The following is a 25,441-nucleotide window of genomic DNA, read 5'->3' as shown; positions in this document are numbered from 1 at the left end:
CAAATCAAAACCACAATGAGATACCATCTCACACCAGTTAGAATGGCAATCATTAAAAAGTCAGGAAACAACAGGTGCTGGAGGGGATGTGGAGAAATAGGAACACTTTTACACTGTTGGTGGGATTGTAAACTAGTTCAACCATTATGGAAAACAGTATGGCGATTCCTCAAGGATCTAGAACTAGATGTACCATATGACCCAGCCATCCCATTACTGGGGATATACCCAAAGGATTATACATTATGCTGCTATGAAGACACATGCACACGTATGTTTATTGCAGCACTATTCACAATAGCAAAGACTTGGAATCAACCCAAATGTCCATCAGTGACAGATTGGATTAAGAAAATGTGGCACATATACACCATGGAATACTATGCAGCCATAAAAAAGGATGGGTTTGTGCCCTTTGTAGGGACATGGATGCAGCTGGAAACCATCATTCTTAGCAAAGTATCACAAGAACAGAAAACCAAACACCGCATGTTCTCACTCATAGGTGGGAACTGAACAATGAGATCACTTGGACTCGGGAAGGGGAACATCACACACCGGGGCCTATCATGGGGAGGGGGGAGGGGGGAGGGATTGCATTGGGAGTTATACCTGATGTAAATGACGAGTTGATGGGTGCTGATGAGTTGATGGGTACAGCACACCAACATGGCACAAGTATACATATGTAACAAACCTGCACGTTATGCACATGTACCCTAGAACTTGTATAATAATAATAATAATAATAATAAATAAATTTAAAAAAAAGAGAAATATAAAGCTATCCATCATTCCATTGATGACTTAATTATGTTTTACCTTAAGGCTTGGAAACTGAGAGATGCCTGATTCTGAAGGTTTTGAAGATTGAAGTCGAAGTTAATAGTAAAGGTCACCTAAAGACAAAATTAAAATTTCTCAGTCTATGATGCTTCATACTCAGGGGTCAATGTGAAAAAAAAAATGCTTCCCATAAAAGTAAACTCACTCAAATTTGATTCTGAATTTTATATACCTTAAGTTTTCCAATTTATAGAATATCTTTATTTGTCCACCTTGTTTCACTATGCTTCACATTAGAATTAGAGAAGCTTGACTTCCAAGTGACACATGTAAGTTATCCAGGTGCATATACCTGTCTGAATTTAGAAGCTATGAGCTGATGTGAAACTTGTTAACAGGGGTTAATAAATGATCTCCATGACTCTGTGTATAGTGCTTTGACCAATGTTGCTCGACATATTTAGACAAAAAGAACCTTCCATATTGTGTGTACCTTTTGGAATGAATTGCATGGAGAAAATCCCATTTTTATTAATAATTTAAAGAAAACATTCAGATATTGAAAACTTCCCCTAAGTATGCAGCCAGTTATTTTGTGATGCCTATCAAATTATGATAGCAGGATGTTATGTTGGTAAATCAGCATATGTGCTGAGGAGGGCTTGTATGGACTGGAGGATGAAATGCAAACTGTACCTGTTGTTCTCTCTTTAAAGCAGGGTAGCCTACATCACAGGCAACAGACTTCTGAGATGCAGCCACCTGGCATGTTACTTCTGTCCCATCAACCTGAACAAGACCAAGGAAACAACAATGATCAATTGGCATATAATATTTGGCTGTGTATGCACACACCTGGTGAAAGAGGTACAGTGACATTTTAGCAGTAAGGTTGGTTCATACTGAAATAATTTATTATCCCTCAAGACTTGAAATTTTATACTGCCCAGGTGGCTAATATACTATTTTTACTGCTAGCCCTAAAGATACCTAGGACATCCAACAAACCAAAGAAAAGATTAAATACTGTATTTTTTTCCTCAGAAAAAGATAGTTTTTAGATTTCAGATGCACAAATAGCTTTAATTCAGTATTTTAAAATGCTGGCTTTAGGAATATGTTTTTCTCAATTTATTTGAAGCATTTTCAAGAGAAGAATATATTGGTGTTTGTATTTTAAATAATTTGAAGGGTTTTTTTTTTGTTGTTTTTTTGTTTTGTTTTGTTTTCTTCAGGTTTTCTTTCCCCCCTTTAAAAGAAGTAGTTGCCACTTGGCACAGGATGTTTAAACAGCAAGGTCAGATTAGGTTTAGAACTCTAAGCCTATTAAGATCACATTAACTTTAAATTAAATGAAATCACTATTTAATCCTTTAATCAAGTAGTTCATTTGGAAAATCTCAGCTTTTCCTTCTCTCCCTTTTTTCTTCATCATTTGGTGGTAGGGGAGGGACCAGGGAGCACTCACAGTCAAGTGTGTTCCTGGTATAACGATCAAGTCAATGTGATTAGCTGGCTTTGCTGATGTGCATCATCTTGGCAGCAGCAGCAACCGTAGTTGCAAAGCTCAGGCTGAGCTTTGGGACTCAAATGTCTCAGAGCAAGTGCACCGCATCTGTGCAGAATGCAGCAGCCTCATCACACTGATGGCTCAAGAAGAGTTATGGGAGTGTCTGGCTACTGCTGCCAAGTCTCAGGATAAGGGAAAAACTGACCCGAGTTGTCAAGCAGAATCTAGATATAGAGCCAGACTATGTTCTCATGCGATTTAACTAGTCGGAAGCCACAAAGTTCAGACTGATCATGCTGAGGGTTAAGGTGCTTCTTTAAACAACTCAGAGGACATAGATTGATCGATAAGTAGGAGGCATGGTAGAAGTAAGCGCAGGGTCTCATCACATACCGGCAGGGAGAATGATGCAAAAAACAAGTTTTCTGAAAAATCAACAACAATTCCAGTGTTGTATGCACTTTCCCTTTTGTTTTTCAGTGTTACTGAAAATGTTAACCTTTTGTTTTGGTTGCTGACAGTAAAGGGTTGTTCTCTGTTAAAAGCAAAAAGGAGGGAGGAAGCCATTACTGTTAAATAAAAAGGCCAGTATTTTAAAATTTCACTCATTAAAAAACTAAACTCTTTAGACTTACCTAGAATACTGAGAAAATTGCTTTGTAATAAACTATCTTTGCATTAAAATGATACTGACAACAAATAAGTAAGTGCATTTGGATTTTGTTCTTTGTTGCTATTATATTAGAGGGAATGGAACCATTTAAATACAGATAGTTTTATATTTCTTATTAATTTACTCTTATGTGGATAGTAGACACTGAAATTTAGTTTTTAAAGGTCTTGTTAGTTATGAATGTTTCTTTTGTAGAAAAACTCTATAAACATTCACTTGAATAAAGTAATCTAGTGTGTCTTTTATTTCTACATTTTACAATGAGCTTTAAAGTAAAACTTACTGAGCAGCTGGTATTTGTCGGACATCTAGAACTAGATCAGCAATGCAAAGTCCATCCTCACCACAGTCTTTGTGGAAAGGAATCTACAAAAAAGGAAAAAAAGATCCATACATTTGCTCTTGGGTTGAAAAAGCAAATTACAGAGGAATACATACAGTATTATTCTATTTACATAAAGTATAAAACCAAACAATGTTCTAGGAATATATAAATGTTTAACAAAATAGTAAAGAAAAGCATTAATAAACACAAAATTCAAGATAATCATTTGCGCAGGGGGAGCTAGATGAAAGTGTCTATGGTGGGGACAGCGATACACAGAGCTTCATATGTATTGGTAATATTTTTTGAGTGGTGAGCACAAGGCATTTACTTTATTTTTATTTATTTCTTCAACAAATATGTGTTGAACACATACAATGGGCCAGGCCCAGGTCTAGGGACTGGAAATACAGCAGTGAACAAGAAAAACAAAAATCCTTACTGTCATGGAACTTAAGTGTTAGTGAACTTTATGCAAATGTAATTGTATTTCATTTAGAAAATTAAGAATTTACAGGCTGCATCCTAAGTATCCTTCAGACACTATTGTAGTGACTGTGAAACTTTGTTTGCCAATCTAAATCCAGGAAGCGTAAGCTGCACTTACACTGAAGACCTTGGTAGTCTCAGAATAGGCTTCAAGGGCAGGGCTAGTGCCAGGGTTTTCCAGACTGATGTCCACACGCAAATCCAAAGAGTTGACAACATCAGAGGGCTCCTAAACATACACACACACAAACATACAGGGAGAGACAGAGTCAGTTTATTAGGGCACAGCAGCATTAAAACAAGAAAAAGATTACAAATGTGTTTACAATTAAGAGCACAGTCAGCTCTCAATTATGTAGAATATCTTTGTTTTGAATAATCAAGACTCTCACTTCTTTTCTTCCAACCTAATTCTGCTTTTAGCCTCTCTTCTACTAAGAAACCAAAGGAGACTTGGGTCTAGTAAGAATTTGAAGCAGGGATTCTTAGTTAATGAAGCTCATCAGTTCTTGTCAAGAAAGCACTGTCTATACAAGTGAAACCCTAACATTGGAATTTGCCTTTTACTCAGAAGCGGTATTTTGGTATTCTTTAGTCCATTCACAGGCAGGACTTACTCTTAACTCTTGGGGGCCTCCCAGAAGTCCTCCCAGAAGGACTTACTCCTTCTGGGGGCCTGTCTACCATGACAGCTCTGGGCTATGAGGAGATGTTTCCTTCGCTGGCTGTGGGCTTAGCAAGTAGGATGTACTTTAACTGGCATTGATATCAAATAGAGAAAGAGGATTTTTTTTTTTTTTTTTTTTTTTTTTACTTTAAAGAAAAACAGCTTGGCTGTCTCCATTTCCTCACTAGGGATTACGAGTATAATCTGATCCACCACTTAGCACAGGATGGGAGAGAAGGGAAAAAAGATTTTTTCCTTTAAAGAATCTATAAAATTGTCACCTTAACAACAAAGAAGTCCATGTCTTCACAAACAAGAAACCTTCAAACTGAAAAATTAACTAAACAACTCAACTGATTTTAATTCATTTAACCGTCAACTTTATGTTTTTCTAGTGTTTACACTTAGCATTTCTTGAAGTAAGATCTCTCTGTACCATCCATTTACATGAGAAATAATTGTGGTGCTCCTTAGACCTGCATATTCCTTGGGCCTTCAAACCTAGATTTCTGATGGTAAGAACCCGGAATATACATTTCCCAAAAGTTTCCCTGGCAGTTCCTTTGCTCCTTAAATTCTGAGAACCATATTCTAAGAAAGTACTTAAATATCCTTTTTAAAAAAGTGGTTTCCTGAGTAAATTATCCTTTCAAATGCCATTATGTGGTTTCCAAGGTGGAAATATTCACATCATTTATAAAATAAATTTCTGGTTGGAAGTTTTCTCCTGAAAAGCATTTTTCTTACTTGGGAAATTTTCAAAATCCATGTTAAATACAGTAATTATAGCATACAATTAGAACAAATAATTGTTATCTCATAATCTACTACATTGCATCTATGTTAACTGAAATCTAATAGTAGAAACCACAATTGGACTTATTTTTCAGTAGCTGAACAATAAATAAAATTTTTCCCTGATAGGAAACTATCAAAATAAAATTTATTGCCAATGGAAAGTTCTCTCTGTTAAACATTTAAGAAAACACTGTATCTATGGTTTCTTTAAGAATTGTATTTTTAGCCCTTTCATTGCAATTCCGAATGAAATCTGATGCTGCTGACTTACATATTAATAGATTGTGACCATAAGTATTAGCATAAAGTAAATATGCTTCTTATTTATGGAATTACATAAGAAAGGCATTCATTAGAAGGGCAAACATTTTCTAACTCATAAGCTTCTATTTTAGACTTTTACCACTCATTTGTCTTTAAGAAGAAATAAAATGAAAAGGGTTGGTCCTGAGGCCTCACCTGTATATAAATGATGTGCTCGGGGCAACTCTGTGCTTGATTTACTACCATATTCTTCTGCAGGCACCTTTCATTGTTTTCTTTAAATAACCCCCTGGAGGTTACTCTGGATGAAAATCCATCTGCATCAAGTGTGATGTTATATACAATGGCTATGATAAAAAATCATAAAGAAATGTTATTTCAAATCAACTTATAGGAAAAAGCATCTCTGCTTTATTGTGTCTTCTTGGACAAAGTATCTTACATCAAGAAAATATGGAAATAGTCTTCGTATTGGTGGCTTGTGAACCATAGCTAGCACCACATACCATTTGTCATTCTAGCTCTGATGTGACGTAGGTGACTGTGCATACAAAGAAATGTGATTCAGAGAAATGTGGCTGGGAGCAGTGGAAAGAAAACTAGACTTGCCGCCAGGAAACCTACTGTGATGAACCTGGGCAAATTGCTCACTCCCACAAGCACGGGCTTCATTACTCATAACGCGGAGACACAGAATGGAAAGGAACAGTTGCTGAGCACCAGTGATCGGACACATTCTCATATATGCCATACAAGTTTTACAATGAATCTGGAAAGTGAATTTATTATCTTATTTTTCAAATAATGAACTAGAATAAGTGATGTAAAATAATTCACCTAAGTTCACGCAGCTAGTCAGAAGTAAAAGTTGGGAATTTTTGAAATAAGAGCTCATGGTCTTTCTGCTTCTATCCAGTTGTAAGAATTAATTGTTACTGTGAAGATTAACAGAGATACTCTAAGGGAACATGGACAGTGCCTGGCCTATTCTAGATGCTCACACAGGGAAATGCATGCAACACTGCAGCAATAAAGTCTCAATCAGGCAGACTTGGTTTGAATCCTAATTCTGCTGTTTATGAGCTCTGTGATTTGGGGCAATTTACTTACCCTCTTTGAACCTCTGTTTCCTAATACCAACCCATGAAAAAAAAATTATGTGATAATAACTGATGTCAGTAGCCAATGTCTAAGCTATCAGAATTATTACCTTCAACTAAAGTCCACTGGCCATATGTCCAAAACTGAGAGAGAACATCTGGTGCCATTCACAGCATCAGCTGCCTTACTGCCTTATTTGGGGTTATTCTATCTTCCTTTATTATTTTCAATATTTTAAAGGTTGTATATACTTCCCAAAATATGAATTCTACATGTTACCTTGAAAAAAATCTATCATATATGTTGTACAATTTTTCTTGCTCCAATGACTTAACAATGCCAACAAAGATAGATAAAATATTAAAGAATTAAATAAACTAAAAATAAGTTGTGAAGATGATGTAAAGGAAAAACAATGGCAGGGAGGTGAGTGCAGTTAGGACAAAGTTAGTCCACGTTATAATGCTTTTCCTTTTCTTTTTTCAAGCAGCTTTGTAAAAATGATACATAGCTTCGTAGGCTATGTTATTAATCTTAAACTGGAGTGTGCACCTGATGCAATAAATGATAGAAACCATATGCTTTATAAATTCACTTTCCACAGTTGTGAAGATGGGATTCATGTCTTACATACTATTATTGCCAAGCAATGAAGTGACAAATGAGCTCACAATCATTTCACTTGGCTTATCAGTGTGGACCTGAAGGCATCAGGAAAAGAGATTTACAGTGAAAGCCGCCCAATAGTAAGAAAGGCCAGAAACCCTCGGCAGGCTGTGGATGGGAAGGAAATTCTCTGAAAGTAGAATTTTTGAGTGTGCATCTCCATAAGGGTTGAAGTATAGTCAAAAAGGGAAGATAACGTGAGACACATCTTTGCTTCAGGGCCAGAAGAGCTGACCAGCCAGCTGTTTCTGCCAACTAATATATTTCCCAAGTTAATCTATTAGGCAGACTAGCCACAATGTTTATACAGCAACGGTTTTTGACTTAACTATCATGTGTGCTCAGTTAGATGTGCTACAAGGCAGGTCAAGTGAGATATGCTACTCAAAATTAGGTCAATCTTTGAACACCTGCAGGGAAAACTTCTAAATGGATATAAAAAGTAGGAAAATATGGAAAGCACGTTGAGATTTGAATCTAATTTTGTTTGTGTTCTCACCTTATTTGTATCTTGGTATGAATAATGGCAAATAAACTGCTTCTGTATTTTCAGTTTTAAGGTAATGTATTTGTCACTTAACTGAATTCCTATAGGAGCTACAGGTTCTGAAGTTTAAAGCCAAATTCTGATGGAAGGGGAATGGGGACCCATGAAGCAGCGGTTCATGAAAGAAGGTAGTTTTGAATCAAGTGTTAAATTGCAAGTTATGTATTGAGCATGGTGAGATAACTGGGGCAGGAGAGATGAAGGTGAGATAATGTGCTTAGAAAAAGCTTCGAAGAGGAGGCAGGACCTTTGCCAGGCCTTGAAAGACAGCTTGGCCAGCCCAAGAGAGAAGACAATAATTCCTGCTGACACTTGCCCACAACAATTTCCTCACCCTTCCCCATCTAATGAGACATAATTCAGACTTTTATTCATTTCTCTGTATTATTTAGAACATTTAAAACACTGGGAAAAGTTATACATTGCTTTTCATGTTTTCTTTCATTATTTCATTTTTATTAATTGCTCAAGAACAGGAAAAATACTTGATACTTTTACTGAACCTGTCCTATATAGATCATGGCATAACCAACATGATATAGTCATCTGAGTGACAGTTCAGCATAATCTGTGTATGCTCAAGGTTTTAAGTACGAGAAGTGGAGGTAAGAGAAACTCAAAGGATGGAAACAGGAGGGCCCTTGGTTATGTCATAGAGATTACAACTTTCTGCAGCAGAACCTTCTAGAGATGTGGAAGGAAGATCTAAACTAACCTTCCATGACTAATGAACCATTCTCAGGCATCTCCAGTGTATGGAAACTTAAGTGTCTGTAACCAAAGACCCTTATTTCTCTTGGCCTACAAACCAAAATATGTTATATTCAGGACTAAAACTCTGTAAGCCAACCAATTTCTATATAGATTATTTCAGATATACGCACCCACTTGATTGTTTTGCTTAGTAGGTCTGAACTTTGCACTGAAGCAGAGTTTGAGAATTATCTGAGCATTCTTATTGACCAAAGTGATTTTTTCTGGTGTGAATGAAGCTTCTATAGCTATATCAGCAATACTTTGTGACCTAAAAGACATAAAGAGGAACAGATGGATGGATGTTATTACTGAGCACACGTATTATATCCTTTATCAAAGAGGACCCAGTACCAGCATTACTGAATTTTTCTCTCTAAAGCACGGTAGCAGTAGTTTATATTTGAAGGCTCTAAGATGGCAGACAGACATAATTTTTTTTTCTAATTTGTGACTGCATCACTGACATAATCCACATTTAACATATTATTTATTTATTTATTATACTTTAAGTTCTGGGATACATGTAGGTACTCTTGATAACGCTACTCTGAAATGATTTTAACTGATTTGTTCAGTAAATATATTTTCTTGTTTTTTAATGTCTTTAATATTATTCTTGAGTTTTATTTTTTCCACATAAAAGCTTCATTTTGCAATAGAAATAATGCACTTCATTCTTTAAAAGCACAAGTGAGATTTGTAAATAGTATCATTAAACTCAGAAATAAAAAACAATCAATGAATATTATTCTATTGTTCAAATATTTGGACTTTAAAGCACATTTTTTGACAGAGACAAATGAATGGAGATTCTTGATTGAATAATCAACTTCTTTCTGATTCTATTCCCTTGCCAGTCCAATATATTTATTTTTGACCTTGAATCACATGACCTTCATATTGTTCCACCTGAATCTTCAATTCCTATGGAAGTCAATGAGAGGTCAGCTAAACCTAAATAATGGCTTATTGTTTATGACTAATAATTTTAAAATATACCTTTTAGTCACATAGAAGTTACACTTTACTTGTGCTGTCTGAATTTTCAGTATTCTAAATGCACTCTCATGAGGCTTCCCTTCTGTATGCTGAGATAAGGCTATTTATTGGAAGATAACATTCAGAAATAGCCTGGACACCATTTCCAGAAATTTATGTTTTCTATGCACTGTTTTTACTCACCATATGAGGAGAGAAATGTATTTCTAATGGTGAGCAAATATATCTATTTTTCGCACTTGGAAAAACACATTTATTCCTTTGGGCAAACTATGATACATCAATTTCCTATAGTCTTATAGAATGCATATGGCATTTCTATAATATCAGTACAGACATGTTCTGCTTTCTTAGCAGGTAATTTGTAGTTTGTGTCTGGCTCTTCCTGACTCACCAGAGTTGAACCACTTGTCCAAAGGCACCAATGGACACATCAGTGATGGAATCCCCATTTAAATCTCCATAGCCATCCAAGGACCTCCCAAAGTACTGGAGATGGCTCCTAAAGGCTCCATCAGATCCCAAGATTTTCTAAAAGAGCAAGTTTGACACGAAATTATAGTACACAACAGCTGAACCAGAAAATGGCAGCCTCTGCATTTCATTATTATATTTTCTATGTAGTCATTTTCCAGATTGTAAACACAATCTGGAATAAACATTTGTTTATTTGAATAAACATTCTCTACAAATTCTAAAGATTAGTTTTTTAGTCACGTCTTATTATCTGATCTCTGTATCACTCTTACAGCCACATTTTCATCAAGGGGACAGCATACATCTTTAATAAAAATCATAAACCAGTGAAAAGATCAGTGGGCTGGGAGCAAATTGAGGCAAGTTCAGGTACAGGGTTCCGTTCCTAGTTCTTTTCCCTCAGGTCTTACTTCAAAATTGACTGCTCAGTGAGGCCTCATTAGTCACCCCTTCAACCACCTCATACTCCTATTTCTGAAATTTTATTTCCTATTTTAATTTCATTTGCTTTTTAAAAATTTCCTTTATTACTATCTGGAACACTTAGTCTTATCTACTTCTTTTTTTTCATTTGTCTCCTCCAATATAATATAAGGCACACAAAGATCAGAATTGTGTCTGTCCTGTTCTTATAGCATCCCCAGAGTCTAGAGCAGTGCTTGGCACGTAGTGGAGGCTCATTTAACATTTGTTGAGTGAAATAATGAAGTTAGAAAATAAGAGGGAAGGATTGCATGGTTTACATGACGCTTTCTACGTCTAATATAGTAAGACCTACAAATACATACGTCTCGGCAGCTCCTGGATTACCTGGGAATACTTCGTGCGGACAGTGCCCTGATGACCATTATAAATGTATACAGCTCCAGAATTCTGATTTTCTAGTGGCGAACCAACAATCACATCATTAAAGCCATCCATGTTGATGTCTGAAAGAGCTGCAATTGCTGAACCAAATCGAGCATTTTCAATGCCCTCGGGGCCTTCAAGAAATTGGTGCTGACTCAAAATGCCCTTGCAAAGGGGGAACAAAAGGATGATTAAAGCAAACCTTACAACTTGTATAATTAAAATTCAGAGCAGCTGGGTGTGGTGACGCATGCCTGTAATCCCAAAGATTCCAGAGGCTGAGGCAGAAGGACTGCTTGAAGTCGGGTATTTGAGACCTGCTTAAGCAATAGTGAGACCCTGTCTCTACAAAACATTTTTGTAAAAAGTTAGCCAGGAGTGGTGGCACACACCTGTAGTCCTAGCTCTCAGGAGGCTGAAGTGGGAGGATCGGTGGAGCCCAGGAATTAGAGGCTGCAGTGAGCTATGATCATACCACTGCACTCCAGCCTGGGTGACAGAGCAAGACCCCATCCATTTAAAAAAGTGAAAAACATATGATAAAAAAGAAAATAAATTTCAGAGCAATCGATGACCAAACTAATTCTTTAATGTTAAAAATGGATAGAATTTTAAACCTGAACTATTTATGATCAGAATTATAAATAAGAATTTCAGGTCATAAATATCTGCTCCTAAACCAAGGTGAAAGGAGACAATTCTCTTTCCTGTAGCTGAACAGCATCAATTTCTTGGTCTCATTTTCCTCTCAATAATACGATCTTCACCTATTTCCAACCTTTTGATTTAAAATTTTTCTGGTGAAAACTACTAATATCTTGATTGAAATTAAAGCAGACACAGAACAAAATAAAACACAATATCTTAATTTAGGCTTTCTGTAAAAATGACCAAATAGTGACATAATTATAATGGTACAGGAAGTAGAAAATGAGATTAATATCTCCATTATTAAAAACACTAAATAATTCTGTGTGAAGGAAAAGACATGTCCTTGTAAAACACAATTTTTTTTCTTAGATTTCATAATAAAGTATGGAAATATTTCATGACTTCACAAGAAAGCAATGTTTCTCAACCATGAAACTGGGTCAGTGTTGATTCTTTCTCCTCTATTATAATCTTACAAAAATTGTTACTGAGTTTGACACGGTATTAAAAGATCTTTTCATTTTCAACAATTAATGACAATTCAGTATATCTCACAAGTAAGAAATATTTAAAGAATGGGGGATTTGTCAGTTTTTCAAACAAGTAAATAGGTCCAGCCTTTGTGGATACTCAATTATACATTCTTTATATGTATAAATGCTTTAGAATTGTTTTAATTAATTACATCTGTTAAGAGGTTAATTTTTACATAAATATCAATACATCGGGTACGACAAAATATCACAACACTTAACCATAATATTTACTACTTTAACATCAGCTTCTCTTTTCCATCCTTTCCCTTCTGTTGTCATATAATTTTCTGTGTCAATCTGTGTCTTTAATTTGGTTTTCTTTTTTTATTTCAAGGAGTTAACTATATTTATATACATGGATTTAGAGAGTTCAGTCTACAAATTGGAAATATTATGCTTTTCCATGTTCACGTATGGTTTTTTTTGTGGAAGGACTTGAAACTTCAAGAGCTGGACACATGCCGAAATGTTACACTAAGCAATGACACTTCCTGACAAACTAATGTAGAAAGCATCTGGGATCACATGGAATTTACAATGTGCCTGGTGCAACTTGTGTTTTTCACTGTCAACTGATAACAAGATAGCATTGCCCTGTTATTACTGTCTTTATAGAAAAAATTACACGTGATACTAGAGAAATACACAAATGTTTGTGTGTATGCATATTTCAATAAATAATGTACACTTAGAATGGCTTTGTTTGTATGAGACTATATATTCAAAGACCTCTCATGGAAAATGGCAGTACACTATACATTCAACTCTAGTTTTTCCCATTAATGTAATTTTTAAAATCATAACTTAATGGGGACATCCTCAAAAATGATGAAATGTAAACCATACTATCTGTGCAAATTATCATGCAATAATAATAAATTTTCTTTCCAAATGCAGGTTAAATTGTCAATACTAAAGCAAATTAAGCTGTTAGTTTAACGATTTTTTTTTTTTTACCTTTTTGATAGTAAACAGGTAGACTCTTCCTTCCTCTTTCTTTAGGTCATTCATGTACATTGGTGCACCTACCAAGAGCACATCTGTAATGGTGTCTTTATCCACATCAACTGAACATAGCACGCTACCGAAATAGGAGCCAATCTGGAGCAATAAAACATGTTAACCTTAGAATTCCTAGGATTCACATACTTCTAATATTACGCTGAACATTTACTTGCTCATTCAATACACAAAAATTGAATGTTTACTATTTGCAAAGTGCTAGGAATATGAAGACAGACAGCATAGTCCCTTCCCGCAGGTTCTAATACCATCTAACACCTGGTTCTTAAATCTTAGTGTGCACAAGTATCTCCAAGAAAATGCCTTTGAAATACAGATCCCTGAGACCCATTTCTAGAGATTCTGATGTAATGTCTAGGATGTGATCCAGAACACAGCAATTTAAATTAGCATTCCAGGTGTTTCTGACACCAGGGGGTCAAAGGCATACTTATAAGGCAAACCTTTCGTAGGTATGTGAGGTCTGTCATAGTGAAAGGCAGGAGAGGTAGAGGCAGGGAGAATAAATAATTAAGCTTCTATGGTAAAATAAATTGTAATAGAGGAAAGTTCCAAATGCTGAGTGATCAGAGAGCAGGAGAGTCAGGAAGGCTTAGAAAGTTAAAATATCATTTGAATTGCAAAGTAAGAAGGACATGGAGTTTTCTAGGTGGAGGGAAGTGGTGAAGCACATATGATGATGTAAGTGTACAAGGCATGATATGAGACAGGTAAGCAGTTGCTGGATAGATTGGGACAGGAGGACTAGGTGGAGATAAATTAAAATAAGAAAAGCTGAGACTTTGAACATTCACCTCATTCAATAGCATTCAATGCATGCCTATGTGAACACTTTTTAAGGATTTAGAAATGACTAAGAAATGATTCCTTTCATAATACTATCACTGTTATTTTCTAAATTAAAAAGGAACTTCTTTAAAATATCAAAAGAGAGAGAAAAGTATGTGCTAATTTATGGTCACATAAAGTATGCTAATTTATGGTCATGGAAGTCAAGAGCTCAGGTCTTCTTACTCCTAGAAAATCCATAGCAATAGCAGGATCACACTCAATCTAAGAGAAGAGAAATCTTTGTAAGTTTCTCCAGCTCAAAGAAGGAAACCACTTTTTGTTGGCTGTCAGGGATTAGCGATGCTCATTTTAAATGTGTGTCAAGCCCCTGGGTCAAAACTGTTTAGTAAGGAAACAGGAAGCAATCAGCTGACCTTTGCCCTAGCAACAGATCTTTGCTGTAGTGGGCCATAACTGGGATTCATCATAGGGTCTGACTACCAAACTGTCACCCATCAGTTGAAAGTGGCAGAGAAGATAATTGTTTTACTTTTAGAATCTTCGAAACTAAAAGGACATTTTGACAGGTCCAGATGCAGAAGTTCAGTCTTTATAATGTTATTTTGCTCCCTTCTTCTGATTATTTCCTCTCCAAATCCTTGTTTCTGGTGTGTGCTTACCTACAAAGCAGTGGTTAGGTGCCTGCCATCACAACTAAATAATGTCCATGCATTATTAATCCAGGGAGTCAAAAACATGAAGGGGATGTAATCAAACAGGACAACCTCTGAGTCCAGAAAGGACTGAGTTTTAATGACGGCTCAATCCATGGACACTGTGTGACCTGAGAAAGCTAGCTAAATTCCCAGTCAGTTGTCAAAAGGGAGGGCTGTCTTCTTGGTATTGTTGTGACGATTTAAGGAATACACTAACAAACTCAGATTACAGAGTAAGCACTCAGGTCATGTTGGTTTCCATTTCTGCTCACCCGACTCCCCACCTGCCCAGTTGCCCATAAAATTAATTTCACCTGCTAAACAGTGAGATTTACCTGGTCACCTCGGTGAGCCTGAATAACTGTGACATTGCCATTCTCATTCACACTGTACAGCACTATCTGGCCGGTATAATTTGCCCGAGGAGCACCAGCAACAAAGTGGGTGCTTTCTCCAGTAGAAATTGCAGCCACAGAGTAACCTAAAACGTAAGGAGCATCAGAGTGATTACCATTGAATATCTGAGCAAAACAAGGTTAAAATAAGTTAGTAAAGGTGACCAGAGATCCTTTTGTGTTAGATGTGATGCAAAGTTTCTAGTGTTCCTGAATACATCACTGAGGACATGTCTTCCTTTTTCTAAGAAGAATTACTCCTGTCCTTTGACCCGAAGCACTTCCCTGTGTAGATGGGACTTCTACCTATAAAACTGCCTCTAGATTCCAGGTTGTCCTCATTGGCCACCTGTGAACGTGGCATTCAACAAATATTTCTGGAACGAATGAATAAATGTATTTAAAAGGTAGTGTTGCACAGTAGAAAGAACACAGGTCTTGGAAACAGTCCGAGGTTTGAATTCTGGATTTGCCACTTACTAGGTTGTTGAACTTTAGACAAGTTAATCTTGCTATCTCTCAAAGGCAAAACATCCCTGAAAGACTGGTTGGAAAGATTTAAATGTTTATGTAGACAGACTAGCCAGCTCAGGAACTGTCCCATAGTAAGTCTGCAAAATCAGTGGCTGCTTATTATAAGAACAAGAAGACTAAGGGCTCTAAAACAATATAAGACTATCACTTACTATATTTACTTTTGGGAACTATTTCCATTTTGGAGGAACACAATCATGTTCCAGGAATTACAACCACTTGACCAGTCAGAAGAAACTAGTGAGTATAATACAATACTCCAATAAGTAGTTATGCCTTTAGGCCCGACTGGCAGAGACAACATATATATGTGTAATAAATATGACAATTAGATGACAGACAGTTCAAGGGTTTTGCTGAACTCACTCTGAGATTCAACAAAGAGCTGGTTTAAAGCAAGGGAACTTAAGTTTGCTGAGCCAATTATTACTATGCCTTACCTAAATATGAACTGTGATTTCTGTCCTGCAGAATTTGGTCAAAGGCCTGTTTAGGAAAGATCAAATGGCCATGAGATGTCTTCTGGACAATGGTCCCACTCCAGCCAAAAGCTCCCACTGCACCCAGCATCAGAATATCCTAAAATAATTAAAAAATGAAGATCATTAAAACAAACCACCTTTAAAGCATAAGAATGCAGGGAAGGCAAAACATTGAAATAAATTGTTTAGATTTATTAAAAATGTTGAGATATATATGAACATTTATTGATATATCTCTTAATTGTCTTAATATATCTGTGCTAGAGAACAAGCCTTCCCATTGGCTATGTTATTTTGAACTTTATTTAGTATGACATGTTATACAGACAAACCTTTGTAATAACCTATAGTATAGGACAGGTACATAGCCATCTTCAAATGTCCCGTTCAAAGGCGTATATTTGCCAATGGTAAACCCTTATGACCTTTAGAAAGGAGTCAGAAGTGGGCCTCTCACTCCACATATTTATAAGGAAAGCTCACAGCCAGATATGAGACATGCTTGAGAAACAGGAAGTACTAACACAGGAGAAACGGAGATGCTGCTGCTATCCCAGACACATCTTGGGAGGCCCTCTTCCGACTTGCTCTATTTTCAGCTTTCTTCCTCTCTCTTCCTGACCCCTTCTCAAATGTTCCTGTATATTCACATATTCCATCTATTTGATAATATCACAGCTACAAGCACCTATAGCTGTGATATTCAATCTATTGGAAGGAAAATAACAATTTGTCAGCCCTGTGGGGAGGGCAAAGGAGGAAGCCTACTCTGATTTGACTCGAAACCCAATCTAAACAGTCAAAGCTACAAATCATCACAGAAGGCAGATTTGGTGAGGATGAGATACACTATTTTTAATTTTTTATTCTTCTATCTTAGAACATACCAAAGATATGATGTTGGACTAAAAAATACAAGCCATGAAAAATAGCAAGTAAGAAAAAGATGTGTTCTACTTTGAAGATAAGAGACCATGAAGTTATGTGAATGACTGTAGTATTGAGGGATTATGGATTTGGGGTGCATGAAAGGATTTTAGGGTATGTACAAAAACCTCATGGGATTGTGTGCAAAATTCTCCGTGCATAGATTCATTTATATTTTTTTCTAAGGGAAAGATCCATAACTTCTATGAGTATATCTAAGGATTGATGATCGAGAAAAAGTCAGCTCCTTTGATTCTAGACAGAAAACAAGCTGCTCTTGGTCCTCTGACCTGCCGATCAAATCCTCTGACTTCCTATTGTCCCTTAAATATTTCCCAGGATCTCTTTCTCTTTTTCTTTTTTCCTTCCTTTCACTATCTCTCTCATCTCCTGACTCAAATTAGAATCAGGGGCCCAGGAGGTGGATGTTTGTGAGAGATAGAAATGAACTTCCCTGAGCTGAAAAGAGTGTTGTACTCCAATCCCATGTCACATTTTTCCTACCTCCTTATTTTTTCAACTCTTTTCTGTCTGGTCTTAGAAAAAGATACTATGACAACTCAGAATTTGACCATGACAGTGATGACAACAGTGAATGTTTTTAAAAAACATTTCCAGTTGTTAAAAATTGATTCAAAGACAATTCCTGCAGGAATAATACCTTAAGTTAATATACTGTCTGTGCCCTGGAGTACTCAAAGACTTTTTTGTATACTATCAGCTTTCCCCCATATAAGATCCCTAGGAAACAGGGAAGGGAAGACATTGTTAACCTTCACATTTTAGAGGTAAATCAGCAGCACAAAGAAACTAAATGACCGTGACTAGGAATCAGAAGGGCTGATCCCTAGATGGCTGTCTTCCCACTTAATGTATAAGGTTACTGTGTCTGGTAGTGTTATGCCAAATGACAACATGGCTTGAAGCTATCTGATATACACACATTTTGAGGAGAGTAATCTGCACTGAATCCCACTTGTGACATTTCCATCTGAAAGTTGTCTCCTCCTTGAACAGTACCTGGAACATTCAATTTAAAAAATTTTATTACTGTCAGTAATTTTAAATCAAGTTTTCAAACACATGCAGACATGTATGTATATACACGCCTACAAACACAAACACACACTGTTCCAACACTCACCCCAAAATACAGAGCTTGTGTATTCTGGGAAGAAGAAATTACTAAGAAAGTGTTCTAGCAGGTTATAGAAATAACAATATTTCCAAGGTAGTGTTCATAGTTGGCATTAATCTTAATTGAACACTGATGTATTTAGCAGAATATGCATGACGTTCTTGATACCAAAGGACACTCAACAAAGGGTATAAGGTAAGGTGAAAACTGAGATGATAATTTTTTTAAAAACTTGATGATTACTAACTAAGAAACTAACTGAAATTTTAGCTTTGAAATATTGGTACTGATAATGTACACATATCTCAGATGCAGGTGGAATAGCTGGGCAATTGATCTGTAGTGAAGACTGCTGGGAGATAATTGAGTTAGCTATTAGGAATCAGAATTCAAGACTGAGTAGGAGTTTTACCAATTGGGAAGTTTGTTCTGGTTCTGTATATGTGCTTGCCTCTGTCACTGACACTGTAAGATCCAATTGGTACTTATTTTCCATACAGTATGATCAAAATGGTTACATTTCACTAATCTTCACAAAAAGGAAGCTAAACTACTGGACTGACACTTTAACACAGAAAAGAAGACAAACTGTATGGTACAACGTAGTCTTATTTAGAAGATAAAATAATTTACACAGGATGAGTAGAGATAATTTTTAATAAAATAGAATAATGCTCCCCAAAGTCCATAATAGTAGATAATGCTCAAGATCGTTTCTAGCTAGCTTGTAGATTGCAATTGTTCTCATTCATTCCATTACAAACAAATACAATTATCAGTGTGGATAGCCCAGTGATTTTGTGTTATCTCAGGGCACATTGGATTTAAATGGTTATTTAAACAACTTTGAAGCACCATGGGATACTGAAGAAGCAATAAAGCTTTTTGAGTAATTCCAGTGGATAATCAAATCAAAATTTGACTATATGAATGAATAATTTATGCAATACCTTTAGACCCAGATTCTAAGGATGTACCTGATACATAGGTTTCCAATAACATATGGTCTTTATTACAAAGAGTTATTTGGGTTAACCATCAAGAACTAGGATTTGGGTCATGTGTGTTTTTTTTCTTTTAACCCGCTGTGAAGTGTGTGCTAGTTCCCCACACAGTGAGCTCCTGAACATGTGATCTTTCTGCACTAACTAGATTTTCCAAGGCCACCTAAGTAAATTATTTTAGATCCTATAAATAAAGTGTTTCCTCAAAAACTGAACTATTAAAAATATTTGCTGTATTTTTCTAATTTTAAAAATACATATGCTTACTGTAAACATATTCAGGAATTTTAGTACTTACATAACACTGTAAAAAGATAAAACTATTTACGATTCTAATAGATATGAATACATCATCCTCCAAAAGTCATAACAATTTATCATTCTATCAACAGTGTATGAGCTTCTTTGCTTCTCGATAATCTCTCCAAGATTAAACATTATTATTCTGTGTCATCTTTTAGGCAAAACATAATGTTGGTTTAATTTATATTTTTTAATACTTACTGAAAGTATTTAGAAATATACTTTGTAAATTGGGAATCTTTTCTTATGTTTATCAGTCATTTATATTTTATCACTTATAAACTATTCATGTTTTTCATCCATTTTTCTTACTGATTTTAGGAGCTCTTTTTATACAAGGTATACAAGTTAATATTGATAAAGCAAATATGTGATAATAAACAATTATTTAAACATTTTGAAAGAAAATTCTTGAAAGGAGGTTTTTTTTTTTTTTTTTTTTTTTTTACCTTCAATGCTGAAAATTTGTTCTCCTAATGTCCCAGCCTTTTCTAGTAGAGCTGCTTCATCAGACACATTGAAAAAGTATCTTTCTGTTGGAATACTAGCGATTGCTTTTATTTCTTTTATTAAATTTTTAGTATCAAGGGCATTTCTGTTTAAGTACCCAAGAACCTTGAAAATAGAGGAAGAGAATGTACAGTCATTATTGCTGTACGTTTTCCCTACGAGTACATTCCAGTCTATTTTGAACACAATAGCCCCTCTGGAGAAGCAAATCAAGCAACATTTCCACAACCCTTTATTTAGTAGACAGGATTGAAAACCATGAAGAAGCAGAGATAGAGTAAGAACTTTCTTTTATATTCAACTATGAACAGCCAATGGGAAAGTGCAGCCTTGAGAAGTGATGCTATAAAGGAAGATTTACCCAATAGCTGCAAGACAAATAAAAAGAAAAGCCACTTACTGCTATACCAAACCTCAGTATATTGTCATGGTTGCATTGATCAATCACAGCTTTCAACATTGAACCATCATGTGATTCACCATCAGTTACAACTACCATTACTTTGGTAGCACTTCGTCGTCCACCAGAAGCTGCTGAATAAGCATATTTTCTGTGGCAGATAAAGTTAAAGACTTGCTATCAAAACACGAAGTTAATATGAGAACCTCTGGTTTAAAATAGAAACATGAAAATAGTTCTTTAAACAGAATATATTGTAACTCCATATTAACTCTAGCAACATATTTAATGCTCCATTTGTAGCTTGTAGAGAAACATATACAAATGTAAGTCTTTCTTGACATTAAAAAAGTGTCTTGTATGTCAGGGCATATGTGTGTATATGTGTGCAAGTATTTATCCCAGTATTTCTTAGAATTATTTTCTTCTAAGAAAGTTGAATTAATCAGTACCAATCAATAGAGCAAAGATATTTCTGTTATAAATTGTATGCATTAGGCTTGTGTTTACTTTTTCAATACTTTTTTTTTTTTTTTTTTGAGACGGAGTCTGGCGCTGTCGCCCAGGCTGGAGTGCAGTGGCCGGATCTCAGCTCACTGCAAGCTCCGCCTCCCGGCTTCACGCCATTCTCCGGCCTCAGCCTCCCGAGTAGCTGGGACTACAGGCGCTGCCACCTCGCCCGGCTATTTTTTGTATTTCTTAGTAGAGACAGGGTTTCACCGTGTTAGCCAGGATGGTCTCGATCTCCTGACCTCGTGATCCGCCCATCTCGGCCTCCCAAAGTGCTGGGATTACAGGCTTGAGCCACCGCGCCCGGCCTAATACTTTTTTTTAAAGTAATAGATATCCACAGTAAAAAAAAAAAAAAAAAAATCAGAGTATTTGGAAAGGTATAAACCAAATGTGACACTAAACCCCTCTCCATAGGTAAGCACCATTATCAGTTTCTTGCATTTCCTTCTAGAAAATGTTTTATTTAGATGTAATATAGGTACAAGCATAGTCTACCCCTTAAACTTTTACTCAAATGAAGGCACATTCTTTTTTAAAAATTGTTTTATTTCCATAGGTTTTTTGGGAACAGGTGGTATTTGGTTACACATAAATCAGTACTTTAGTGGTGATTTATGAGATTTGCACCCATCACCCGAGCAGAATACACTGAACCCAATTTGTAGTCTTTTATCCCTCACCCCCTTCCCACCATTTCCCCCTGAGTCCCCAGAGTCCACTGTATCATTCTTATGCCTTTGCATCAAATGAGGGCATATTCTAAACAGTTGTTTTTCACTCTGATGGAGACCTTTCCATATCAGCACATATATGAAGGTCTCATTATTTTTTTTAAACGGCTACATAATATTTTATTTGGAGGACCATATAAGGGAAGACTGGTTTATTTAACTGGTTCCCCATTATTGGGTGTTTAGGCCATTTTGAGTTTTACAAGTAAGGCTGTGATAAATATCCCTGTGTATATATCTTGGCATACTTTTTCAAATGGGATAAAATCTTAGCAGTAAAATTACTGGGGCACAGGATACACACATTTCAAATTTTAAGAGATAATATCAAATACACTGTCTTTAAAACTGAGAATATCATTTTATTTCCTAAAATGTTTTCTGTATTCTATAATGTAGACTATAGAAACGTAGAAAACTTCTGTATTTTTTGGCCAAATTTGAATTACACTATTCACATCAGATCCTTTTTGAGTGTCACATACTCTTTATGATATACTGTAAATTTCATGTATGATTCTAAGGTTTTTGAGGACATAAACTGTGTCTCATTTAGTTTTAATTACCTGCAGTGCTTAAAACAATAAACTGCAACTGTAGGCATTGAATGAAATGAGGTGAATGAAAACATGGCAATAGTTACTGAAATAATTTCAGATTATCTTCAATGTTTTAAAGAAGAGACGAGAGAGAGAGAAGAAATATAGAGGCAATTACATTCTAGGAGAGATTAGTAAAAAGTTGGGTGATTCTCCTAGCACTGGGTAGACTAAATCCTGTTAGCTTGGGAAATAGTGGGAAGAGGGAGATAGACAAAGGTGCAAGGGAGAAAACCAAAGTTTTGAAAGATGACGAAAGCCAGGCAAGTCCTTCCTCAAGGGACAGTGGCCATTGTCCTGGAGAACAAAGTTCACCAGGGCCCCAGGCTCCAGACAGGGAAATATACTACTCCCACCTTCCCTGCTGAAAACCAGGGCCCATTGCAGTTTCTAACTCCAGGAAGGCCATTTTTCATCTCAACTTCTTTGTCCTTCTAGTCCAGTTTGCTGGATCAGGAAGGGCACTTCACCTAATGGCAGCTGACCTGCTGACTGTCCAGTAGCTTATGAGATGGCCTGGCCCAAAAAACCTTTATTGTCCCTGAATAGAGACAGTAATGATGAACCAAACCAATCATATCTTCTCTTGTGGGGAATCCACTTTTGAGACATTTGGTATTGTCACCAGTTGATGGAAGCAGCAACTGAAATATACACACAGAAGAAGAAGACAGATAAAATAGGAAATACAGAAATAGAAATGACAGGATGTGGCCACTGACCAGATGTGTGATGTAAGGAAGAGTGGAAAGAATAAAGGAAACCAAAGTTTTAGTTCGAATGACTGGGCAAGAGACAGTGGTACAAATCAAAATGGCAAGTTCATGAGGAGTGGCGGGGAAAAGAATAAGGCCAGTGTGGGAGGGATTGAATTTGGTAAGTGAGCGAACACTCCAAATAAAAATATTCAGCATCAGCTAGATGCCAGTGTGAGTTTTGGGAGAGAGTGTAGGGCTGACAACATAGCAATGAGATAACCGACACAGTGCTGCTGCTGATGCCATGACAGTGGATAGAATTCCTACAGGAGAAGGGCAGTAAAGAAGAGAGGGCTCTGTTTAGTGAAGAAAAATAGGAAAAGGAGCTAGTGAAGAGGCAAAAGAATTTGTCAGGAGTTCAAGAAGTGTGTGGTGTCATGGCAACTTGGTTAGGAATAGCAGAGTATGTTCATCATTATCAAATGTTCAGAGGAGCCAGAAAGGATGAGGTTTGAGGTGGGACCACGGGGTTGGGGGATGAAGAGGGTCATGCTTATTTAGTGGCAGAACTGTAGGTTTCAAGGAAGTGGAGGGAGGGAATAGAACTGCTTTTTTCAAAAAGAATTATGGTGGTGAAAAGAAGGAATGCACAAGACAAAGAGTGAGAATAGGTTTAAGGAAAGGCAAGCTTGTTGTTCTCAATAATTTGTTTAACAACTGGAGTGTGTTTAGTATTTTTGTGAAGGTATCTAGTTTGCAGGGACATGGATGAAGCTGGAAACCATCATTCTCAGCAAACAAACACAAGAACAGAAAACCAAACACTGCATGTTCTCACTCATAAGTGGGAGCTGAACAATGAGAACATATTGAACAACGAGAACACAGGGAGGGGAACATCATACTCCGGGGCCTGTTGAGGGGTGGGAGACTATGAGGGGAATAGCATTAGGAGAAATACCTAATGTAGATGACGGGTTGATAGGTGCAGCAAATCACCATGACATGTGTATACCTATGTAATGAACCTGCACATTCTGCACATGTACCCCAGAACTTAAAGTATAATAAAAACATATTAAAACATAGAGTGAAGACAAAGGTCAGTGGATCTGAGAAAATAAAGAAATTGAGATAAGAATCAAGAGAGTGCAGTATTGTTATAATTTCATATTTCCCACTGATCGTAATAAGTGTAATAAACTTAAACACATATGTTTAAGATTCTGTGGCCTTTATTAATTTGCACCAAGTGGTCCATGAGCTCAATTTGTCTGGATCTCTGATGAATCTTAACAAATTATGACAGATTGCCCCATTTCCTACTGTTTTAATCTAAGGTCTTCTCATTTCATTTATTTCATATAAATTCATATAAAAATCATGTAATATCTTATAAATATCCTAAAATCAAACATTTAACTTTCCCAACTGCCTTCTCAAAGTATTCAAGACATAGAATGCTCTTATGTTTTTTTCTTTATTAGTTCTGATTTAAGTGAGGTACCAGGTATATTATTTTTCTTTGTCTTTTCCTTACTTTTTCTTATTCATCACATAAATATAACGTTTTACATTATGAAAACATTGGCCTGTTAGCCCCAAAACTCACCTTGCATATTGAATTGCTCCGAATGTGTTTGTGAGGTCCCCACCATATTGGGATGTCTGGGATGTTGCTACAATCATTTCTTCTTTGGTTTTATATGTGTTCAAGTTAAACACAACTCTTGGATTATTGGCATACTGAATTAACCCCACCTTCAAAAGAGGAGACATTTATTAATGGGCTGTCATTACATTATAAATAATTTCTACTTAACCAATAAAATGAAAATCAAAAGTACATTTAGACATGGGCCAATAGCTTAAAGGCATCACTTCCAACTTTGTTCTTGATAGTTACTTTTCTTTCAATGGAATAATTTCTTCTCGTTAGAGGCCATCAGTGTACAATAGCAGTACTATTGCCAAGAAAGATGATGTCCTACAGTGTATGATTTGATTCCCAAGAGTAATATTTGTAGTTTTTAATACTGCCCTATAATATTTTAATATGGATGACTATTAGAACACTGTTTTTAACAGGAAGATTAAACTTGATTTAAATAAACATTCTAATTACCAGTGGACAGAAGCTCACAGACGAAGAGTAACATGTCATTGAAGGACAGTAACTATGTAATAAATAATTAGAATTGAATACAACAAAAACCAATGTGCTCCTAATCAGTGTAGTCAATTGAGGTCTCTTTATTGTGCTGGATTTCCTCTATTATGGACTTCAGCAACTCTGGGAAGAAGATGCTATATGTGCATGTGGGGCAGGGAGTTTCTGGCTTCCAGAGAAAATGCCACTGGAAAGCATCTTATTTGAAAGAGCTGAAAGAAAGAATTTCTGAACAAGATGTTTGGGAGCATTCCCTAATCCTAGAGATCAACAAGGTCACACCATTCTGTTAATGTCTTTGTTTGTAAACATTGAGATCATCCTCTAAGCCTAGGAGATGGGCTTTCCACAACAGGAGTGGCAATGAGGGATCAGTGTAAGAGGCTCTCTGAAATACAGGTCAGTATGTAAGGAGGTGGAAGGAGCAAGGACT

General features: G+C 36.2%; 1 protein-coding gene across 1 annotated transcript in view; it reads right to left on the bottom strand.

The window, feature by feature from the left end:
* ITGA2 (integrin subunit alpha 2) overlaps positions 1–25,441 on the bottom strand; it is a 109,652-nt gene that overhangs the window by 22,266 nt on the left and 61,945 nt on the right. The window contains exons 7-22 of the mRNA XM_025389394.1: positions 24,451–24,599; positions 20,298–20,448; positions 19,837–20,002; positions 17,886–17,962; positions 15,974–16,112; positions 14,940–15,085; positions 13,052–13,195; positions 10,869–11,072; positions 9,976–10,112; positions 8,711–8,850; positions 5,708–5,859; positions 3,902–4,012; positions 3,253–3,335; positions 2,690–2,831; positions 1,483–1,575; positions 823–899 (exon numbers count right to left, since the gene is read on the bottom strand). Of these exons, the coding sequence (XP_025245179.1) occupies positions 823–899; positions 1,483–1,575; positions 2,690–2,831; positions 3,253–3,335; positions 3,902–4,012; positions 5,708–5,859; positions 8,711–8,850; positions 9,976–10,112; positions 10,869–11,072; positions 13,052–13,195; positions 14,940–15,085; positions 15,974–16,112; positions 17,886–17,962; positions 19,837–20,002; positions 20,298–20,448; positions 24,451–24,599 (2,111 nt within the window). The remainder of the gene's footprint in view (positions 1–822; positions 900–1,482; positions 1,576–2,689; positions 2,832–3,252; positions 3,336–3,901; positions 4,013–5,707; positions 5,860–8,710; positions 8,851–9,975; positions 10,113–10,868; positions 11,073–13,051; positions 13,196–14,939; positions 15,086–15,973; positions 16,113–17,885; positions 17,963–19,836; positions 20,003–20,297; positions 20,449–24,450; positions 24,600–25,441) is intronic.

This window comes from Theropithecus gelada, chromosome 6 (assembly GCF_003255815.1).
Source record: "Theropithecus gelada isolate Dixy chromosome 6, Tgel_1.0, whole genome shotgun sequence".
In the NCBI taxonomy this organism is placed as follows: Eukaryota; Metazoa; Chordata; class Mammalia; order Primates; family Cercopithecidae; genus Theropithecus; species Theropithecus gelada.
Note: the sequence above shows the minus strand (reverse complement) of the source record. Positions and strands in the feature narration are given on the sequence as shown.